General features: G+C 40.3%; 1 protein-coding gene across 10 annotated transcripts in view; it reads left to right on the top strand.

The window, feature by feature from the left end:
- Positions 1-17,733, top strand: part of ccdc178 (coiled-coil domain containing 178) — a 33,064-nt gene extending 15,331 nt beyond the window's left edge. For 4 of the 10 annotated variants that reach the window (XM_081696814.1, XM_081696818.1, XM_035530487.2 and 1 more), the window contains 6 exons: positions 2,046-2,159; positions 2,258-2,403; positions 4,333-4,492; positions 7,972-8,121; positions 11,314-11,448; positions 15,652-17,733. In XM_081696814.1, the coding sequence (XP_081552940.1) occupies positions 2,046-2,159; positions 2,258-2,403; positions 4,333-4,492; positions 7,972-8,121; positions 11,314-11,448; positions 15,652-15,816 (870 nt within the window). In that variant the 3' untranslated portion in view covers positions 15,817-17,733. Of the gene's footprint in view, positions 1-2,045; positions 2,160-2,257; positions 2,404-4,332; positions 4,493-7,389; positions 7,471-7,971; positions 8,122-11,313; positions 11,449-13,956; positions 14,210-15,651 lie in introns of those variants that run through there. The other 6 variants (XM_081696817.1, XM_081696816.1, XM_035530489.2 and 3 more) reach the window with 6 other exon arrangements.
- The last annotated feature ends 4,322 nt before the right edge of the window (positions 17,734-22,055 follow it).

A 22,055-nucleotide genomic window follows, 5' to 3' on the forward strand; every position in this document is an offset into this window, starting at 1 on the left:
TCAGATCAGATTTGCCTATCTTGACGGTTCACATTTATGATTACGACCTGTGACCTAAAAGTGACGCATGCACACATTGATGTGTTTTTGTCTCCTGCATCAAAAAAAACAAAAAATTGCATATTTGTGAAATGACTTATGGTATTAAAATGGGCAAAATGAACACACTAGTAGCTAATGTAGCCTGTGTAACATTTTCTCCAGAGGATAGCAAACAGTTCATAAGATGTACATCATCAGATCTAATCTAAGCTGGAAAAGAGTCTGTATTGAAATCAATGTTTCGTTGATGCCACAAGAGCAAACTGATTTATGTATCTCAGCCTATTCAGCCTACAGCAATTTAGCCCAGCCTACTTACGTTGCAGTTCTCAGGCATGCTTCAGCTCTGAGTGCTTTTTGAATGAGGCACAATACAGGGCAACCAATCAGAACAGTGCTCATTTGTCTTATATCCATCTTAAAGGTGCAGTAACAAACAGCCTTTTTAATTCTAAACAGGATAAAAAGAGATTGAAAAATGGTTGTGTAAAAATGAACTATGTTTTTGAAACATAAAGCCACACAAGTGTTGTAAGTGGAAAATATAAAAGAAAAATCTAGGATATGGACTCTTTTAATGAAACTCTAACATCACATTCCTGTGGAATGTCTGTCATGATTTGTAAACAGCCTTGTGAATGGGCAGTCGCCACACGAATGACTAACCTGTCCTGTGCTCATACTGTTCTTCTTACCTGCCATGTTCGCAAATGTTCTCTCTAGTGCCCCTAATAATACACATTTTACACTTATTTTTTAATGCTTTTTTCTCTGTCTGGTCCAAGTCCTTCTGTTTTAGTTCCACTTGTAGGGGATTCAAATACAGGAGGTGTAACGTCTGTGACGTTGGCGGCTCAGAGGAAGCGAGAGGAGGGGTTGCGAAAAGTGCTCTTTATTCTCCATCAGGCTTTCGGCGGTGGACGCACTTAACAAAATACGAAACAGAAACAATAATCTTCTTTTAATGGAAACGCAGAGATTCCTCTTGACTGAAGTGTCGTAGGACCAGTAATGTGCAGCCCCGTCTCCTGGGATCTGTGGGTTTAAATAAAGGCAGAAGTAATTGGGGAACAGGTGAACGTAATCAGTATTCCAGAGATTATGAGTGGGGCAGGTTAGAGGTTTGGTCCTTAGCAGGAATGGGCATGTCCCTCCTGCTAGCTCGCCGACCAACCGTAACAGGAGTTCAAGAGTTCAAGTTCAAGAGTTCAAGAGGTTTTTATTGTCATTTCAGCTATATACATGTACACAACAAAAACGAGACAATGTTTTTATGTTGCACCATGGTGCAACATAAAACAACAGTGCAACAGACAACATGCTACACAAGTGCAAAAGGATGGGTTTTGTAGTGTAGTTTAAAATTCTAAAGGAGTGTTACTAATAATCATGTTAAGAAAGTATATTAGGTGAACCAGTAGATATACTAGTAACAAGCAAATAAATAAGCAACTAGTGGAACAATGAACATATAAACTAGAATAAGCCCACCAAACTGGTCAGGAAAGCTATCCTAACTGTGACCCTGACAGACAGGGATATTATAGCATCACATTTCTGCTAATATATAGGATATATGACCTCTCTTGTCAATTGTGTGATCCCTAGAAATGTCCTTATGGTATCAGGGAAAAGAGCATACAGGAACATTGTTGCAGTTGTTGTCATTTTAGCTTTAGAAACTTTTTTTTTTAGGTGTGTCTTTTTGAGTGTTCCTATTTGTGTTTGTTGACAACACTGATTTATGTATTTAGAGAGAGAGAGAGCGAGAGAGAGAGAGATTATCATAACATGCACACACACGCATATATATATATATATATATATATATATATATATATATATATATATATATATATATATATGTATGTATATATAATTATAAGTGTACATCTTAGTTGTATATGCAGACCTTTTTAAACAATACTTGAGATTGTTATTGTTGTAGATTGTTATGCTTTTAAATGCTTATCCTTCTATTTATTTTATTTATACTTTTTTAGACAACTGAGAACTTGAAATGGAAATTGAATGACATACTAAATAAACACAAAAGGCTGTCTGATGAACTTAAGCAGCAGAAGAGTGTCTGTCTCGACCATCTGGATTCAGCTAATGTATTTATATAACTCTTTCTTTAAGTGTTTTAACTTTTGATATTGTTTCACCTCGAAATACATATTTGCTTGATCTTAATGAAGGACTTTGTCTGCAGAAAGCCCATAGTGCAGTCTCAGTGAGGTATGACCAGGTAACCAGCAGGATCGAGGAGCTTATTCGGAAGTCTGAAGAGTACCGGAAAGTATCAGTGACCATGGAGCACATCGTTGCCACCATGCCACGTGTTATTGAAGAACTACAGTAAGTCAAGCCATTTTGAAAGAGCCACAGTACAACACAGAAAGAAAAACAGGGTTGTTTCTACACCATCTGGAGGCGGCTGCTTTGTCTGAGTATCATTGTGAAATTAATTGTTACCCTTGTGCAAGCTATAAAAGATGTTGAAAGAGCTACTATGTAGAGACTATGTAAAAAAACAAACAAACAAAAAAAAAACCTGTAGTATGACTAAGCAGTATTTGAATACAATAGGAAACTATTCAGTGGAAGAAAAAAGGGCCCTATCTCCATTGTTTAATATGAAGACTTCACAAATGGTGAAACTAAGTGTTGAAAGTTTAAATAAAAGCAAAGTGGAAGAGCACAGGACCAAATAATTAGACATTAATTTATGGAATACTTAGCAAATTTGTTTACTGTGTGTTCCATATTGTTGTTGTAAATGAGAATGTGTTCTAATTAATTAATTTGGTTTAATGAAGATAATGAATGAATATAGTATTACGATATACAGTATCTCCATAAATAACATAAGCAAATTATGATCTCATCTGTCTTTCTTGCTGGTGGAACAAACACTTTTGTAGATTTCAGCTCTGTGATTAGATACAGTGGCACAGTAGATGGAGGATTAACACCTGAACGATTAAAGGTTCCTCACATAGAGTTCACAGAATCAATTTTGAGTTGACTACAGAGTAGACAAGATTTTTGTTGAAGATGATCTGTTGATATTATATAATATATAGGTTGTTGATGTGACTTCACACAGTTTGCCACAGGCTATTGCGTGCTGTACATTTCTACTAGACTGGGTGTGCATGTGTCATGGTCATATGTCAGAAACTCAATTACTAAGTGATCAGCTAAAATAGTTTTTCTGAGGAATTTTTCTGTTTGACTGTTCTGAGATCTGTAAACGTTAAACGTTTTAACATGGTCCGTCTGTATTAACCAATCAGAAAATGGGAGATGTCTCTAGAAAGAGGTTATCCTGTCAGTTACATGACATTCTAAGTATCCATGTCTTTGTACTGAGAGGCTTTAGAGAAAGTTTTGGAAGGAGATGAGATTGAAGAAAGTTTCAAAGGCTTAAAAAATCCATTTATAGCCGACGTGAAAATGAGTATCATAAAACTGGAAGATCTCACCTTCTTTATTAAAACATATGATGGGAGCAATTACTTTAACAATATTATCTTCCCATTACACTGACTGACAGGAAAGTTTTGGTTTTGTTATCCTCTGGTGTAGGGAAGGGGCATGCGTAACACTGGGGGTGGGGTGAGGAGGATGTTCTTGAGTTGAGGGGAGGGGATAACAGGTTTGAAAATAATACAAAAAAAAAAAAAATGACCTCCACTTGGCCTCTTGCAATGAGTACCCAGAAATCTGCGCTGCACCACAAAATTATTTCACTCCCTTTCTTGGATCTGTGAGTGTGCTGGAAGCTATGTGTACAGCTACTCACAATAATATCCTAGTTTTTACAGTCCCCAGATTCTATAAACTAGGATATATTCTTATATAGTACTGTTACACTGAGAGGCTTAATACATCACACTAAATGTTTAAATATTAAATATCACACTTGTGTATGGAGAGCTGGCAAATAACCCTTGTTTTGTGAAAATTGTTGTCAGTTAAACATCAAAGAAAAGCTTTAGATATGTCAAAGAATAGAGTAGAACTGCAAATTGCTCTTTACAAAATAGAGAGAAAGAGGGGAAGTGTACATTTATTGCACATGCCATGACATTGTGGCCATGTAAAATTCAAAATTAAACTAGAAAAATACAGAGTAAAACACAAGTGCTGCACACAGAGGTTCTTTTGAATTGATGTGAGATGTTATTTACCTATCTTTAACTGGCTTAACTTAGCTAAAGTGAGAAAGCTAACCCTGTTTTCTAATGGTGGTTGTACCATACACCCATGGGTATTTTTCAGAAACGTGTGTGACGTGGTAGAATATAAGCACAGTGCAGCTGGCTTAGTCATGGGCAGCCTGCAGAGGGAAATGGTGGCCTGCAGGACCAGGACAGTTCATGCAAAGGAGTCTCACTCTACATTCCTCTCCCAGCGGGACACTACCATGCAGGATCTGCAGGTTAGAAAACATACTCCTCTCTCAGCGGGACGCTATCATGCAGTACTTGCAGGTTAGAAGACACTCTCCTCTCCCAATGGTATACTACCGTGCAGGACCTGCAGTTTAGAAAATTACATTTTCTCTACCTTCCTGCTTCATTGTAAAGGAGACAACACGCAGAACCTGCTGTACCCTGTAACTGACAGACTGAAAGAAGCCACGTTAGCACAGTGGTTTTCTGTGAAGTCTCCACTAGCATTCAGGGGTTCGCCACCTTAGCACCTTTTTTTGTGTGTGTGTGTGAGGTGTGTTATGCCATGTAGCACTTTACTTTGTAAATATTAATGCATGAGGCCAGTCATGGATGAAGCCTAATTTTGGGTTAAATTGAAGTACCAGTTATGGGTTATGAATGAAAATCTTTTAGTCTAGGCATGTTTTCTGACCAGGAAACTGTTCTTTACAGGTTTTAGCTTCTTTTTTTTTAAGTACCAGTGGTAAAGCTTAGGTTTTATCTGGGGTCTTTTGACAAGTTCAAAGGACATGGTGAACAGGTGTTTGTTAGTTAGATTTTAACTTGTATTTATTAAAAAACATCTTACAGGGATTTAGTCAGAAAATATACAGAATAACCAGATTATTGGGTATATATATTAGGTATCTCTACTCTGCAACTAAACATTTAGCCAATCAATACTTTTTCAGTTAGTTCTATGTACCCAAAATGTAACGGTAACTTATCTTATTCTGTGCATAAATGTGTTTTCAGTGGCCACCTTCATAAATGATCTGTTTTAAAATGATGTCTGCATGTTGTGTGTATGTGTATAGAAATGCATATATATATATTGTTTTCATAATTGGTGTATTTCTGTGTAAATGTATATCATGTATATCAAAAGCATACAAGTAACACTTTCCTTTTGGTCAAAACCAGGATTTGTAGGTTTGGTAAAATCCATCAACTGGTGTCTGAGTATGATGGTGGTGCAGGGGTTTTGGATTACAACTTAGTTTAGTCAACTAAACTGACTGTAAAATGCATGGCAGCCTACTAGGAACAGCTATAGAGGAGGAGTATTGCATAAGAAATTTGGGCTTTACAAAATTGTTCCATAAAATATGCTTGATAATGAAAAAAGTCATCAGGAGCAGAGATTTAGGGTGGCCTCAAGCAAGTGCCTTGTATTCTGCAGCCATAAGAGTTTTGTCAGATATTTGTTGTTTATATTTCTAGAGGCACAAGGCTCTTTTCTCTCCAAGATGAATGGTTAGGCATCCTGGTATATGTCTGCCACCTCTATGATGGAGTAGAATGTTTAAGGGACTGGGTATTGTAACATCAGCAGGCTTGAAGGCCTGGTGTCCAGTCTGGCTTTGGTCTGGACATGCATTGCTTGTTTTTACATTCTCAGCCCAGTCTGCTCTGATTCACTGAGTGTTGCAAATCTTCTGTTCCTGTTCTTCACAGCTGTACTGTCATACAGTGTCGCACTGCTAATACATGTTTGTTCTAGTAATGTGACGCAGCCTCATATAATTTTCTGTAAGAAATAATATGTTATGCGTTGCATGAAAGCCATGAATTATCACTTCATTTTCCTTGGAAAAAGCCATTTATTGGGAGAGTTGAGAGTCAGGATTATGGCCCCAGTCAGAGCCCTGCGCCTGATGAGAGTCTCACATGGCTTATCTAATGTGAAATCGCCATGTGGTATATAGTTTCATTAAACGGTGATCAAGAATGCATTAGTTCAAAACAAGAAAAGGCAATGGAGCTTAATCCGCCATGCGCGCATGGGTGCAGCAAACTCCAAACAAGTTGTTGGTGCGAGACAGGCGCAGAATTAAAAGTCTTCCCTCATAGAGCCAGCCTCCCATTAGCTGGCTGTAGGGCAGCCAAGCAGAGCGTGTGTTCAGGCCCCGCGCTGGAAACAATCAAAGCGCAGCACCCACACTCCTTTTTACTGCTTACCAAAAGAAATCTGCAGGAATTCCACTGCAAGGAGTTTTGTGTTGTCAACATGAGCACGGTGTGCCATGTACAACTGGCCACTGGTCTGTGACAGTGGCTGAAGTTCAAGCTTTTGAACATGCTATGATGCAAATGAGAGGATGAAGGCATAGAAGAGGTTTTTTTTTCCTGAGTGTAGCTGCCTCGGTGTTCGATTAATCTTCTCTTAATCTTAAGTGAATTTACCTAATGACTCAGAAGAACAGCAGTCATAAACCATAGGGCAGCCGTTAAAGAGGCGTGTGACATGGAACACTTTTTTCATGGTGTGACTTTTGCATGCTTTAAAAACAATGACTGAAGAGCCCATGGGCCTCTCAGTGTTGTAGTAGCTTGTTTTGGCTGGTGTACCAGTGCAGCTGGGGTTTGGTTGTAGCATGATTGCTGCTGCTGCTACTGCCCACTAGGTGAGAGAACATGGCATTTGCTCTGAATCTACAGTATCATGATAATTTGTATGAAACAAATGAACAAATTAATTAAATTAATTTAAACAGAAACCATATGGTGGTCATATTTTGGCTCTATAAGCATGTACTAACAAATAATAATGTTGGATTTGAAATTGTGCTCAGCTATGACATGACGGTTTTATTTTGCCCTTTTTTTCTACAAGTAGTTTGTTTGTTTACTTGATCAAGACCAATTCTCGTCAAGGGGAAGAGAAGTAAAGAGGATGCAAAGTGCCGACACCATCAGTTTCTTACAGCCAACAAAGCGTAATTTGTTCCATTTACACTTTGTGGGCGCATCAGGCAGGCTTTGTCAGTGCCGCATGCAGTAATTAAGCTTTAAATCAATAGGCTGCATTTGTCATGTTTTACGGCCAGTCCCAGTGCTGGGTTCCAGTCATCAGTTACTGCTACTGTTTTACTGCCCAAATCTACTGTTATTTGCCCAGGTAGGACGGAGATGCATTCGGTCTTTGTCTCAGCCATAGCTGCCAGCCGGGCCTGGAGATGAGATGGGATGAGACAGGCAAACCAGGCCGTTATTTATTGTAATTTGTTTACATGCTTCTGTAAGTGCTGTCAAATTATAAGGTTTTGGACATGTTGTAATGAAGGGTACTGGAGATTGTGTGTGGTTATATGCAGAAGCTCGTACATGGTGTGGTTAGGTATGGTGTACAGTACTGGGACAATGAAGTCTATTTTGCAAACTGTTATTTGCTGGAAGTGTTAGGGCTACTGATGAAATTATGTCAAATATCAAGTGCCTTTTATATCTTTTCCTATACTCTCATATAAGTTTTTATTTCAAATGTTTAAAAATCAATTTTAAAAATGATTTTAGATGTTTTAAATATACAGTATTTCCCAAAGCGTATGTTGTGAACTGGTGATTTATTGTGACTTTTTTGGGGGTTTTGTCGTGTGTGTGTGTGTGTGTGTGTGTGTGTGTGTGTGTGTGTGTGTGTGTGTGTGTGTGTGTGTGTGTGTGTGACATTTTGTCACATTTGCGAATGTTGCTGAATGCACAGGCTAATTTGAAGAAAGCTTTAAAGAAGAATGCACTTTTGGCACAGGAGTACAGAGAACTGCAGAAAGCTCTGATGATGGCCAAGCGAGAAGCTCTGTATGTGTTCACTGAGAAGAACAGAGCGGAGGCCTCCTTTCATGATCACAAACAGGTAAAAGAAAGAGACACTCATTCTGTCTTGCACCCACTCTCTGCCAAGCATGCACACACTCATGCAGACACACACACACACACACACACACACACACACACAAAGGGATATGAATGCAGCACATATTCTCTATGCACGTTGCAATGTGCAGTGTGCATCCTTGGCTGAGCTGGTAATAGGAGAGCTAGCAGAGACCTGGCCTAGACAGGCTGGCCTACACGCTCACTCTGCACACAGGCCTCTAGACACTCACACTCCACACAGGCATCTAGACGACGTTCACGCTGCACACAGCCGTCTAGATGCTCACTCTGCACATAGGCATCTAGACGCTTAGGCTGCACACAGGCTGGCCTAGACGCTCACATAGCACACAGACTGCTAGACACACATGCTGCACACAGACTGGCCTAGACACACATGCTGCACACAGGCTGGCAGTGCTGGCTGGGTTTAAGTCTGGCAGCCAGTAGGAAAGCCACTGCAGTAATCTGATCATGATGAGAGAAGCCTTGTGGAGGAGTGTGACAGCCACACTCGAGTGTGTGCGCGCACATAGATGCCTGTGTTTTTATTCCTCACATGGGGGAGTGTGGAATCAAGAGTACAATGGCTGCGATCACTGAAAAAGTGAGTTTATCTCACCAAAACATTCTGCAAATGTTAATATGACATCCAGCAGCAGAGGGCTAGAACTTTAGCTGACATTTGTCATAGTTACTTTGTTGAAGTTATTGCCTTGTGTATGGCATACATGCACCATTCATCAACAGAATATTATTTCTGGATGTGTTTTGCAGGTAATGTTAACCTAATAAAATATGAGTATATTTCTACAAATGAGACATGACAATATATGGCTATTTACAAGCAGTACTATATTCTGCAACAGATGTCATATTGTTCCTGCTCATGTGCATTAAAGCTACAGACAGTATGATTTACAATGAAATTCCATGTAGATAACTGATCCAGTGTTACCTCAGTAGGCAAATATTACTAAATAGCCTAAACAGCTCAGAAAGGAATGTGTCCACATCTATTAAATTGTAACTTTATACAGAGCAGCAGTTTTAGCATGGCTTTGAACAATCATGGTTGATGACTCTTTTTCACAATATTTGTAGGCTCTTTGTAGGAAATTGTTGATCACTCTAACACTCATAATAGTGCCCAACACAATCAAACTCCCATAACATCATGCAGAAATTATATTAGACAACAGTGCTCTTTTTCTGTTGGACTTGTGCAATGTGTCTTCTTGTGTTTTTCATATGTCATTAATCTATATGTGAGCCTATAATGTTATAAATTAGCTGTATATTGTAATAATTCTGTAGTGTTATCGATGTGGTTTTGCAAAAAGCAAGAGACAGTATAACTGTAGTGTCTAGAAAAACAGTGTTTGTCCCCCAAAGGGCTAATACTTCTCCAACTCCTCATCTAACTACATGAATGTTATCAAGTGAGAAATGCATGCAAAAGTCAAATCCGGTGGATGGGATTCTCCACGCTCATGATCAAAGCCTGATTTTCTTTTACTCAGTGTTCAGTCTTTTAACAGTGTGTTGTTTATTTTCAAACTAAAGATTCAGGTTTTTGCCACTTTCATAGTAAATGTATTTGGTACCCATAAAGAGGACATAAAGCACACAGCACACAGCTGTATGGAGAGCAGGTGCAATCAGAACCTGCTGTTCACTCAGATGCTTGCATGCAGATAAGTAGCAGTCTCAATGTTTAGGTCATAGCATTAAGAGATTAATATTAATGCTGCGCATTACCACGTAGTGCATTTATGTGTGGTAGATTATAGAGTCACTTTGTCTAGGTGACATTTGCCTTAAAAAGAAACAAAAAAAAAGAATATACAAAGGTAAAGGTTTTTTCTATATAGTTTTGCACTGAGCAGAATACAGGGGTCAAAGTTCAGGGTCAGGCATGCTGCAGTGGCTATAGAGTTCAAGGACACTAAGCAAGGTGGCTTATTTATCAGTGGCATTATCCGTGCCAGAGATGTGAGTATGGGTATACCACTATTACATTCCAAGGCCGCTAATTCAAAAAGCCAATTCCCAGCCCACCCCAGTGCAGGATTCTAGACAACTGATGCCAGTGACCTCTGTTAGCTCATGTTACAAAAAATGAAAATACTGACAAATACATTAACCATTATTAACCAACTGGCCATCACATTATGACAATCCATATTTCTCCAAGTGTCAAGCCAATGCAATCCGTTAAATCACCACCACAAATCTCTGAAGCGTCCTCCACAGATGCCACAGTCTATTCGGGCAGTACTTTTTACAACTGAGGAATATGCACATCTTTTTAAGTATTGTGATGTATTACATTGAGAGAAGTGTACACATTTTAACATACTGTTCCATGAGGAATAAAATCCATTTTTTGTCCTCCTTCAGCAGTTGATGGTTGAGCTAATTCTCGTTAGTTCTTTCATGCTCTGAGGAACACATTGCCAAGCAATGATAAGCTTAAAGGAAGGGAGAAGAGATGGGGCGAAGCAAGCCTGAGCATCCTGCAGAATTGAACCCCCACCCTCTTCTCCACTGGAAAACTATGCTGAACAGAGAGCAGCATGTGCTCTCTCTTTTCTCTCTTTTTTTTCTCTCTCTCTCTCTCTCTCTGTTCTGTCTGTCTTTGTCTCTCTCTCACTCCATTTTATTGTCTTCTTCCAGTGGACTCAGAATAATTTCTAATTGCGGTGGGGGGTTCATGACTCTTTGTGTATGTGTAAAATATGTCTAGAGGGGATTGGTATAAAGTTAAAGTGGGTGAAGTCGAAATATTTTGCTCATCAGCTTTGCAGTCACAGAGTTTGCCTCAGCTAGAACAAAACCACTGAAGCATTTAGAGAAAATTAACCCCCCATCCTGGCAGCCAGATGTGACTGGATTCCACCCAGTGCACATGAGTGGGCAGGAAGAGCAGGAGACTGTGAAATTCCTGTCAGGCCCGTGTACTGCAGAATGGGCTATTGACTGCTTTCTCTATTTCCCTCCATCATTCTTCTTGAACACTGCCATTAATTTCCTTTTCTGCCTTACCAATACTCTCTCTGTCTGTCTGTCTCTGACTCTGTCTGTCTCTCCATTGCTCGCTTTCCCTCCCTCTCTTCCTCCCTCTCTCTCTCCCTCTCTCTGTCCCTCTCCTTTCTCTTCTTCCAAGCTTTCATTGTTGCAGAGGAAGATGCACAAAGCTATGCTGAAATACTTCAAACACCGCAGCGTGTACAGCCAGGCGGAGCTGGCCCACTTCCAGGCCCTCTCCAACCAGAACAACCAGAAAATGAAAGCCCTCCAGGTATGGGCTGTTTAGCACGTGCACAGACACATACACACATAACATGGAGCTATTTGTGTTAAAGCGATGACAATATCAGTGGCACTTAACTGGGCAGAATTAAGTGTGATGTAGTGTAAGAGATCCTATTAGTGTCATATGATAAATGGATTGAGAGGCTCGTTTGACCATGGTAGGAAGAGGTTTCTGTCTGGCCACCACTTGTGTGCAGTGGCACCTGAAACTGACCAATCTCACTTGCACTCTCCGTGTCAGGAAGACCGGAGTGACATTGCAGAAATATTTAGAACATGTGTTGCCATAGGCTGCTTGTCTTAGGCTTTACCTTTGTACTTTAATGCACTCTATTGCTGCTGAATAGAACGCAGGTCATATCAAAGCAGCATTTTCAGGAAGCAAAAATGGTTGACTTTAAGATTTCAGTGAGCTACATCGAAACGTAATTTTGAAATGCTAAAAATTAGCAGTGGTATTAGGATTTTTCAGAATGTCTGTGAAACCGAACAACGATGTGTTGTAATAGGCAGAATGTGGGATCTCAGCAGTGAGTGTGGGGGCTGTAATGAGGTGAGCCCTGGTGTGTTTGCGGCCCAGTCAGGGGAAGCGGTCTCAGGAAGTCGGCCTGGGGACTGAAGCATGAAGGCAAGGAGTTCTTAGGAATCCCCCAAGTGTGAAGGACAAAGGAGCAGCCGTACTCAACTCTGTCACAGCTTAGCATAGATCTCCTCCCCCAGCCTCACTCTCACACACACAGCTCACTTATTTAATGCTGCAGTACCTATGTGCCTGCCATAAAGGTGGAAAAAGACCTGGTGTTGAGAAGGTGCACTATACGCACATGCTCGGCACTGAAAAGTGATCTGTTTAGTACCACCATAGATAAGCGTCGTACATCCTTTAATTACCACATGGCATAGATGAGGTTGGTGCAGCGCAGGACAATGCATTATATTCTGCATGCCTGCTTAACTCATGTAGCTGAAAAATGCCATAGAGTAGCATTACTCCATATTGTGTGGTGCTGGGACAGCTCAGTGCAGGGGTAGAAATGCATACAGGTTGACCTCAATTTATTAAGACCTCTTCAGCATTAGATTTAAAGAAGTCCTCTTCAGTGCTAAAGCTGGAAAAAGACTTCAGCACTAAGAAAACCACATTTAATACTCAAAAGTGCTGTATCTTGCTTATGTACTTAGTTCATAAGCTCTCCACACTATTCAGCAGTTGGAACTCTGTGAAAACCACTGCATAAGGAAGATGATCCTAACACTTGGAAAAAAAGCATGCACCTTTATTCCCAATAATAAACACTGCACTGATTTAATACTGCAGGAGTGTTACTTCATACTAAAGCATAAGATAACAGTGCAGCCCTGAGAATAACCATGTTACACAAAAGAGTGTAGAGCATCCTTATATAACCTACTTTGCCTGCCACATCCCACCTCCTTCATAACTCTGCATAGCTCAGCACAGTCATGGCATTCCATCGAACTGACTCGCTCGTTGCTGTTTTGTGCACATGCAGAGCTTCCACAAACAAATATTAAACAGTGTAGTTTTATATAGCATTACTCAGCTGATCCAACCTAGCAATGATTCAGGTACATTATTACTGCAGCAGTCAGGGCTGTGAGTTTTCCCACCTCAAGGGTTTAAAGCAGGTAAGGCTACATTGCAGTATCAACCACCTAACATAAGGTTGTACAGTATCATTCAGTTGCTGTAGTGATATAGAATAACACGGCTCTGCTTTTACACTTCACAGGTGTTCTCTCAATATAGAGTAGCAGAGTATAGAATATTGCCTTAGCGCAGCTTGTCACAGATGTGACATTCAGAATCAGACTGCATTATTTTGTCCAAGATTATTTACATTTGATTATGTGAAAGCCACAACTCATTAAAATCAGATAAAACACTCATCTGGAACATCTGAGATTGGTCAGCATGCTCATAGTGCAATAAAACAATGACATTTGTGTACATTGCATACAAATTCAACACCTTCCTATGAATTGTAGCCTTCCTTGATATCAACATTACAAATTTCAATAATGAGATAACATTTAAAATATGATATGTTGTGGAGCCCTAAATAGTATCCTAGCAACAGTTATGTGCAAATACAGATAGAAAAAGACATGGTGAGCAATAAAAATCCAAATAAATAATAAAATAATAAAAAAAAAATGTAAAGATGAAAAAATGAAAGTAATGATGTTCAAGTTAAATTGGAAAAATGAAAAGGGGTATTTTTTAACTGGTAATGGTCTAAAAGTATTTTTAGGTAATCCAGCAAAAAGTACATCACTGTAGTCACTGTGATTACTGCTGAGGAAAAGACGAATACCTCAAGCAGCTTGCAAGATTACCTTACACAGATCAGTTCTAACACATACCATTCTTGAAATTATTTAAATAATTTGAGCTTTAAATGTTAATTCAGAGTCAAGGATAACAGCAGCATTTCTGACTTCAACCTCTGTCTTGGCATGTTCATTTCAGTGCCCACTGGTTCACAGCATATAAAGCGAAGCAATGGAGGCTGCCATCTTGGCATCAGAGCTTGGTGCCAGTATTGTAATTTGAAGCGACCAGTTATCTGAGCCTGGTGTTCCACATGCCTGAACACAGGGCAATGATATGACCGTCAACTCGGATTGCAGCGTCTGCCTTGAGCCGTAAATCACTAGACCGACAAAGAAATGCTTGTTTCTGTTTTTGAGAGATACAATAAACAGATTCCTGGAGAAAGGAGCATGGGTTAAGTGTGCTGTTTAATTGATACTTTTAAAGAAGAAATAAAGTTAATAAAGAAATAAAGGAATAGCCTACCAGAATGACTCAATCACCACATCTGTGCATATTGGTTAGCATAGAGAAACCCAGCTATCATGCCACAAAACAGCATAGAGTGACTCTACTCTAGTGAAGCTTGGTACAGTAGTCCTCACAGTAAGTCACTGTATAGAGCAGCTGTCATAGTACAATGCTTTACATTATTGGGTTCTATAATCTCTCCTACATTTTGCACAGTATCATTAGTGTAGTCTTTAAAAATTGATTTAATGAGGAGAAACTTTTAAAAAGAAAAATGTAGGCCTTTTACATGTTAAACAATGTTTTGCTTATATGAACTTTTAATATGGTGTGTCTGTTGTTGTTCAACTAATTGTTTGGTGACTATGAGAATGGGGGGTTGGGGGTTAGACCATTTGTATGATGTTAAATTACTCCCTGCTTCAGCAGCATTTGAAACTCCACACTGACATCACCAAATGACGCAAGGCTGGAGTTCCTGTAATAAGGTGTAGTTTAACACATGGCTCAAGCAGGGTGGCATATAGTAGCTTACTCAGGCAGCAACACTTCCATCACCCCACACTTATTTCAGCCTCCAGATTCTTCATAGTGTTGCACAGAAAAAAGCTGTCCACACGTCCACTGGACATGAACGCCCATCACAAAACTAGTGCGAATGATTAGTCACTGTGTCTTCCTGAGGCACAAATGACCGCCTGCTCTTAGCTCAAACAGAGTGGAGGAATGCAGTGCAGAGAACAGGAGAGAGAGCAAGAGGCTGTCATCTCATAACACTATCGCCAAATCGGGCACTCAGTTCCGGGTTATGCAAGTTTACACCAGGGATAGCATAACTGACAATTGCTAACAACAGAGAGCAGGGTGGAGAGTTTTGAATGGCCGGTAATAATTGGAGCAGACGCCCACTGTGCTACCCTCTGGAGACCATAATCCAAGATCTTGTTTCTGATATAATTGTTAGTCAGAGAATTTCTGCATGGCTAGGCCAGCTCAGATTCCCAAGCTGGTTGACAGTGCAAGGCAGTTTAATAGAAAAACTGGTCGCTGAGGTTTTTTAAAACAGATGTGCACTGAACCCGCATGCACAGTTCACCAGGACTGCTGCGTACTATCTCGTTCTCATTCTTTCCGACTTTCTTTTTTGTCTCCTTTCCTTCCTTCTCTTTGCTTTTCTCAAAGAAATGGAGCCCGAAGCTGCTCTCAGTCGGCAGTAGACGGTGGCTGGCAGGGCCAGGGCTTGTTCTTCTGTAGCTCTTTCCTGTCTTCTAAAGCTCTGCAGCTCTTTCCTGTCTTCGAACTTCGCCTCACTGTCTCTGTCACTCTTTTTGTTTTATTGGTCAGCTCTTATTGATTCCGTTCATTTGCCTATTTAAACAGGAGGAGTTGTCAAGAGCAATCCTGTGCATCCCTGCCTTTCTCCACTCCCTGACAGATGACTCATCTACCAGCCGTGATGCCGCTACAGCGATGGCGGACACACAGAGGTGCCTGGACAGCGATGGATTGAATGGGGCGATGCATACAGTTCAGATAGCAGAGTAATTGGACACTCACCTGTGTACCAGACAACTCACTTATATCCCCCCCCCCCCACCCCAGCATGCTTCAGTTTCTCCACCTTCTCTGCTCCTTGCAGCCCAATCCATAACAATGAAACAGGTGACTTTCATGCTGCTGTCAGGAATGATCTAATTTTAGCTGGGTGAATGATTGCAATTGGCTTTGCCTCATCAGATAATTAATCTATGTCACCATTAATTGGAAAAGAGAATAATTACAGGGCCATGTTGACAGAAATTCTACGCTTCTCCAGATTCCAGGATCTAATTACACCTACTAAACCCCTCCTGACCTTATCCTGTGGTTAGTATACCTGTGCTGCCTTACCTACACTTGGACTGTGCTAGACTCTCTCCCCTCACTCTTTATCTGTATTTTTTCCCCTCTTTTTTGTTTATTCCCTGTTTCTCCTGTCTTCTCAGAGAGCTGTCTCTCTCAATCACTTTTCAATATTCAATCTTAATTTTGTGGAAGTTTAGCATTTTCAATGAGCTGGAGATGAATGATTAATGAATAAATTTAAATGCTTCATTTTGTCCATGGATCATTAGTCAAGTCCTTTGTGGGAAGGACCTGCAAAAAAAGAAGGGAAAATTATTGAGACATTAGCCTCAAGCAGTCCAGGGGTAAATAGTAGACACTATGCACAGAAGAGTGTAGTTTGAGTACTACCCACTGGCACTCCACAGAACCCCCAGAAACCACTCACACTCCTGATTTCTCTCATCACATGACTAATGCGCAGTAGTGACAAGGAATCATTTTGGAATGAGTTTTTCATTTTGTTTCTGTTTACCTCATTTTGGAAACCAAATTCAGGTGCGCATAAAAATAGCAGTGTATAAAGAAATGCAGTTAATGTTAAGTACAAAGGTAGGTCACTGTTTCCTGGGCATGTAGGGCATTTTTAAAAAGTTTTTTAAAAAACATATAGCTAGTGTGTTTGGTCAGTTTTGGCATACTTAATATTTGTTCAAAAGCTTTGTAGGCATGCTAATTCATAGCCAAAATAAAAGTACACAAAATTAGCTCTGTACTGTTATCTTTTGTCAGTATTCTATCTTTTTTATTTTAGAACTGAGAAATGCATTTGAATCTGATGGCACTCTACATGACATGTTCTGATACAAGAATTGTGCATGTATTGTACAAGTCAGTTGAACTGCATAGTCTTCTTTTTTAAGAATTTGACTTGTCAGTTGTATCGCGTTGACTTTCTTAAAGATACATATCATGTCTCATTTTACATATATGATATGGATCCAAACTCATAAGCAGTGCTGTAATAGCATAATTGACTTACCGCGTGAGCAGAGCTGAACTGAGTTCCTGACAGCCTTACTAGAGGGCTGTATGAAAGTTTGTGTGTGTGATGCTCTGCTGCCTCGCAGGCTGTCAGAGTGGGTGCAGCCCCTCAGCCAGACTCTGCTTCTGTCTAATGGCAGGCAGTATCCACTCTGAAATTTCACTCCAGAGAGTTATTAATGGAATGGGCCCTAACTACTGCTACCCCAGTCACCTCATGCAAGCACACTGCATTGCTGAGAAATCCCGAACCTTTGCGAACAAATCATGTCTCAGGTGTGAGCACACATGTTCACAAATGTTCAAAATATGCCATCAATCCTAGGTAAGATTTTCGCTATATGTTTGTGATATGCAGAATTGCTACTTTAAACTCTATTCTTGTCCAGTGCTTTTGAGTAGCCCTTGATGTAAACATGCCCCTTAGTTGCAATACAAGCTGTTGTTCCTCAATGCTCCAGATTCCATGGACATGTTTTGAAGGATGAAATGTCTTTCTGCTATCTGCTCCAGTTTGGGAAGCCATATTTTAAATTAGTAGACTTCCCAAACACATTTATCTGGTTCCCCTCTTCTTCCAATCAATCCTGTAAAATAAATGACACCAAACCTGTAACGCTACTGTCATTAATTTCACCAGAAACATGCATCAAACCATCGCTGTGAGGCACTCCCCAGATGCCTGCGATGTTCATAGACATGTTTCTGCACACACATGCACCCTATCTGAAATAAAGCCAGATATTGCTTCCCCTCACTATTTAAATAAAGGTTATACGGGTATATAGGGAAGGTTTTGTGGATAAGGCTACAATGTAATTTATGTAGGTCAGATGCTTAATTCTAGATGTTACGTTTTAGTATATTGGCTTCATTTTTGGACACAAGGAACATGGTCAGTATCATGTTCCATGTGTGGAAGGGGTAAATGACGAAAGGCTTTCGAATGTAGGAGAGTTAAGTTCTGGGACAAAGAACTGGAGGTTTTTCCTATATATACACATAACTATAGCTAATCAAAATGTGCATTAAATTAAGAAGTAAATTCAAAGGGTTACAAAGAATAAACACAATCAACCTGTAAACAAAAGGTAATTAAATTCCATAACAAATGCACTCAGAGCAATCATCTATTTGTTCAAAAGTTGAAAGTGTACATGGTTTTCTCTGATGGGCTTAACCTGGTTAATGAGACTGACTAGATTTTCACCACCAGGACCAGTGTCAGAGGTGGTTGTTGTTTTAGACTCAGATTTGAAATTATATAATATTTAGAGGACACCTTGTGTTTTAATGCTTGTGTTTACCCCTGTGAGTTTGCTACAGTATGTTCCAGTCACAATGGCTTGAGCTGTGTGAAGGATGCTGATGAGATTGGGTGCTCATTTAAGGGAAAATATCTGGAAAAAAATGACAAAAGGAGGGGGAAGTGGCAAACAAATTCATCAGAAAAATAATGTATGTTCCTTTTGTCTCCACACTCCCCTGCTCTCCCACACATTCATCTTAACAGAATAATAATTTGTGAAAGTCTCTGACATTTGTGGCTAGCTAGCATGGTAATAAACCCGTGGCTCGGAACGTTTTTTACTTAATTAGAGTCAATCAATCCAAACTTTTGCTCACTTACCGGTGTGAAACAGCGATATAATGAGCAGAAATCAGCACGGTGATTGGAAATACAAATTACAGCTGTTTAAAAGAAACCACACACTCTACTACGTGGCCAGCGATGCACGATCCTGCTGGGGACATCTTGAAGGGTTTGGTGCCAAATCATCGGCTACTGTAGCACAGGGAGAAGGAGGGAAAGAAAGTGATTCTCAAAGCAGTGCAGGCTTGAGGGATAGAAGAAAACAAAGACTTTCAATTTAGACCACTTAACCACGTCGTTACCATTTCAAAATAGCATATTATGCTGGAATGTGTAATGGGCTGTTAGTCCCCGTCTGTAGTTTTAGCATTGCTACTCACTAAATCTAATACGCTGTTGCATGGTAAATGTTTGGAAATATTACCATGATAATAATCCTAGATCCCATGAGTTTTTTAGGTGAACCAGTGCTCCAGTGCTACAGGCTGAGCTTGGGGACCCGACCTTCTTTTTCCCACAGTGCATTAGGTAGGGCCTATTTCGACCATTTCATCTCTAAGTAAAAGTTCATTTCTAAAGTGAAACTGCATGAGCTGAGCTTGGCAGCCACGGCTTGATGTTGTGTTACAGTTATTATTGTCAGACTATCCAAGGAGTGCAGATAATGCAAAATGCTCTGCTTGGTCCCTGTTTGTTTCACTGCTGACTGGAGGGAGTAATTGGGTGGTGCTGACCATATTAGACACAGAGAACATTTAAAATGGGTAAAGCTGATGTCACACAAAAGAAGGGAAGTGAAATTAAAGGCTTAATGTCTGTGAACGTTAGCTTTTTGTATGAAATGAATGCTTGTAAATGAGTCCCAAAACAGAGGGGCTGAGCCAAATGAAGCAATGCCACTACTGTTGTGTGTGTGTGCGTGCGTGCGCGCGCGTGCGTGCGTGTGTGTGTGTGTGTGTGTGTGTGTGTGTGTGTGTGTGTATGTGTGTGTATGCCTAACTAAGGAATCTTAGCAAAATTTCATATGACAACAAAAAATTATGAAGGACATAACTTAAATCTGAAATTATTACCTAATCATATCCTAGAACTGTTGGGTATGCATTTAAGGAACATTTTGGAATGTCGTACTTTGGAAACCCACACGGCTGGTTTTGTTTCTATGGTGTGTCCCTGTGAGCAGCGTTTGGGTGCCAGTTTGACTAATAAAATCTCCCAGTTCTCCCCAGAAATAAGCATCAGCTCTGCTCCGCCGCCTTTACCTTCCCCAGGTGATCGCGCCACTGAGCTCGCGGCCGCTCCGTCGCACACGGCTCCGCCGCCGCTTCCAGCCCTGAGGGTGGCTACCCGCTAGCAACGCACACACTCCCACACATACGTGCACGTACGCACACAGGCACACAGACATGCCATTGTCCCTCCAGTGCCCATCATGTCTCTGCCCTGGCTGCCCAGCTCCTCTCTCAGGTACACCTCACTACCTCACCACTTCTCTCCCTCTTACTCTCTCTCTCTCTCTCTCTCTCTCTCTCTCTCTCTCTCTCTCTCTCTCTCTCTCTCTCTCTCTCTGCTGTGTTTTCTTTGTCATGAATGATCATCTCCTGGTCTCCAAACGCCTGGGCCCACCTGGTCGAGAACTCGCCCATTAGAACCCCATATGTGGGTGAGAAGCAGCCCATCAATGTTTCTACACCAAATCTACACCCCAGTGGCCAGTATGTTCTCAGGGTGTTCATCACAGTGTCTGATACCCCTTGCACTCACACACATCCCAAACTACACACAGTAAGAGAACACTGTTATGTAAGTAAAAGCATGTGGAAAAATAAAAGTATAAGAGGAGCCCTACTAACAGGCATGTTTCACATAACTGTAACTGGTTAAAACCCTGTAGATAATAAGCCTTTTATATGTAAACTAGAATTGCTTCATACAGTCCTGCATGTTACTGTGTACATAGAAGTCAGTGATGTATAAAATTTCAAATACAGTGTTAAACACTGACTATTCTCATTGAATACATGTAGCCTGTACACTAAAAGAGGAATTTTACAGTCAAAAGAACAGGGGCCACCCTTAAACAATAATTGCAGTTCCACAGTAATAGGAAGGTATGTATATGAGAAGTTGCAGAAAGAGACATAAAGGAGTTTGATTTCAAAGAGTTTCAGTTCATTGAATCCTTTTATGTTCGAAGGCATAGAAGGACATATGCTCAAGCACCTACAATTAACCAAAATACCATAAACATGTAATATAGGTTAATTTTGGTATTGATGGAAAAAAAGCACACTTTTACCAATTGCTATATCTACCCTAAAATGCCTACTTTCTAGGTTGCCTTCCCACCACCCTTAGTTAACAAAAATATTTTTACAAACAAGATGATATCACAGCACTCCATGATATTAATATGATATGTCCCCTGATCTGTAAAGCAGCTGGTTATCTTGCTTGCCGGCGATAAGAAAAAGTGCTGCGGATTTCCAGTTTGTGAGCACATTTGGGCTGAATCTTTCACACGTCACAAATTGCAGATGGGAAGCGGTGATCTTGAACAGCCGATCACCCCAGCGTGACCATCTGACACCTTCCATTTAGGAAAATAATACTTTCTATCTTAGCATACTCTCCCCTTTGCAGCCAGCCAAAGGAAATGTACCTGGAGGAGTTTCTGCTAGTAACTTTCACTACTTGTATGTGCCTCTCTCTCTCTCTCTCTCTCTCTCTCTCTCTCTCTGCTCTTCCTCGACTGCTTGTTTTATTTTTTGTTTTATGCATCTCTTTTTCTTGAAATTCTTTACAGCAAACATATAAATGTTATCAAAGGTGTAGAAGAAATATAGTTTCATATGTGTGAATAGAAAGGAGTCAGATTGCATAGAAATATGTATTACTATATAAAAAGCTTAGTAATGTTAATGTTCTTTACCTATGTGGATTGGTACAAAACCAGTTGATTTGTACTAAAGGTCATTTCTTATGTTCTGTCATGAAGCAGGATTTAAAGAAAAAATTCACAGCATTCACATATCAGGTATGAGGCATTTAAGCTTATTTACTGTTCACGCCAACCAAAAGTGGTCATGCTTTCAAATCTTGATTGGGTAATTTCATTGTTGGGTAAAGGTCAGAGGTCTACCTGATTGGACATGTTTGTCTGATTGCTTGAAATTCACACCTGCGAACACACACACACACACACACACACACAGGATGCAAGAACCACAGGTGTAATTCACTGACATGTGGCCAGTAGTCCACTCACGAGCAGCACATATTTAATGTGAGCGATAAATAGGAGGTGGTTTAACAGTTGGGC

The sequence above is a fragment of the Electrophorus electricus genome, chromosome 14 (assembly GCF_041902795.1).
Source record: "Electrophorus electricus isolate QZ-2024a chromosome 14, ASM4190279v1, whole genome shotgun sequence".
Taxonomy (NCBI): Eukaryota; Metazoa; Chordata; class Actinopteri; order Gymnotiformes; family Gymnotidae; genus Electrophorus; species Electrophorus electricus.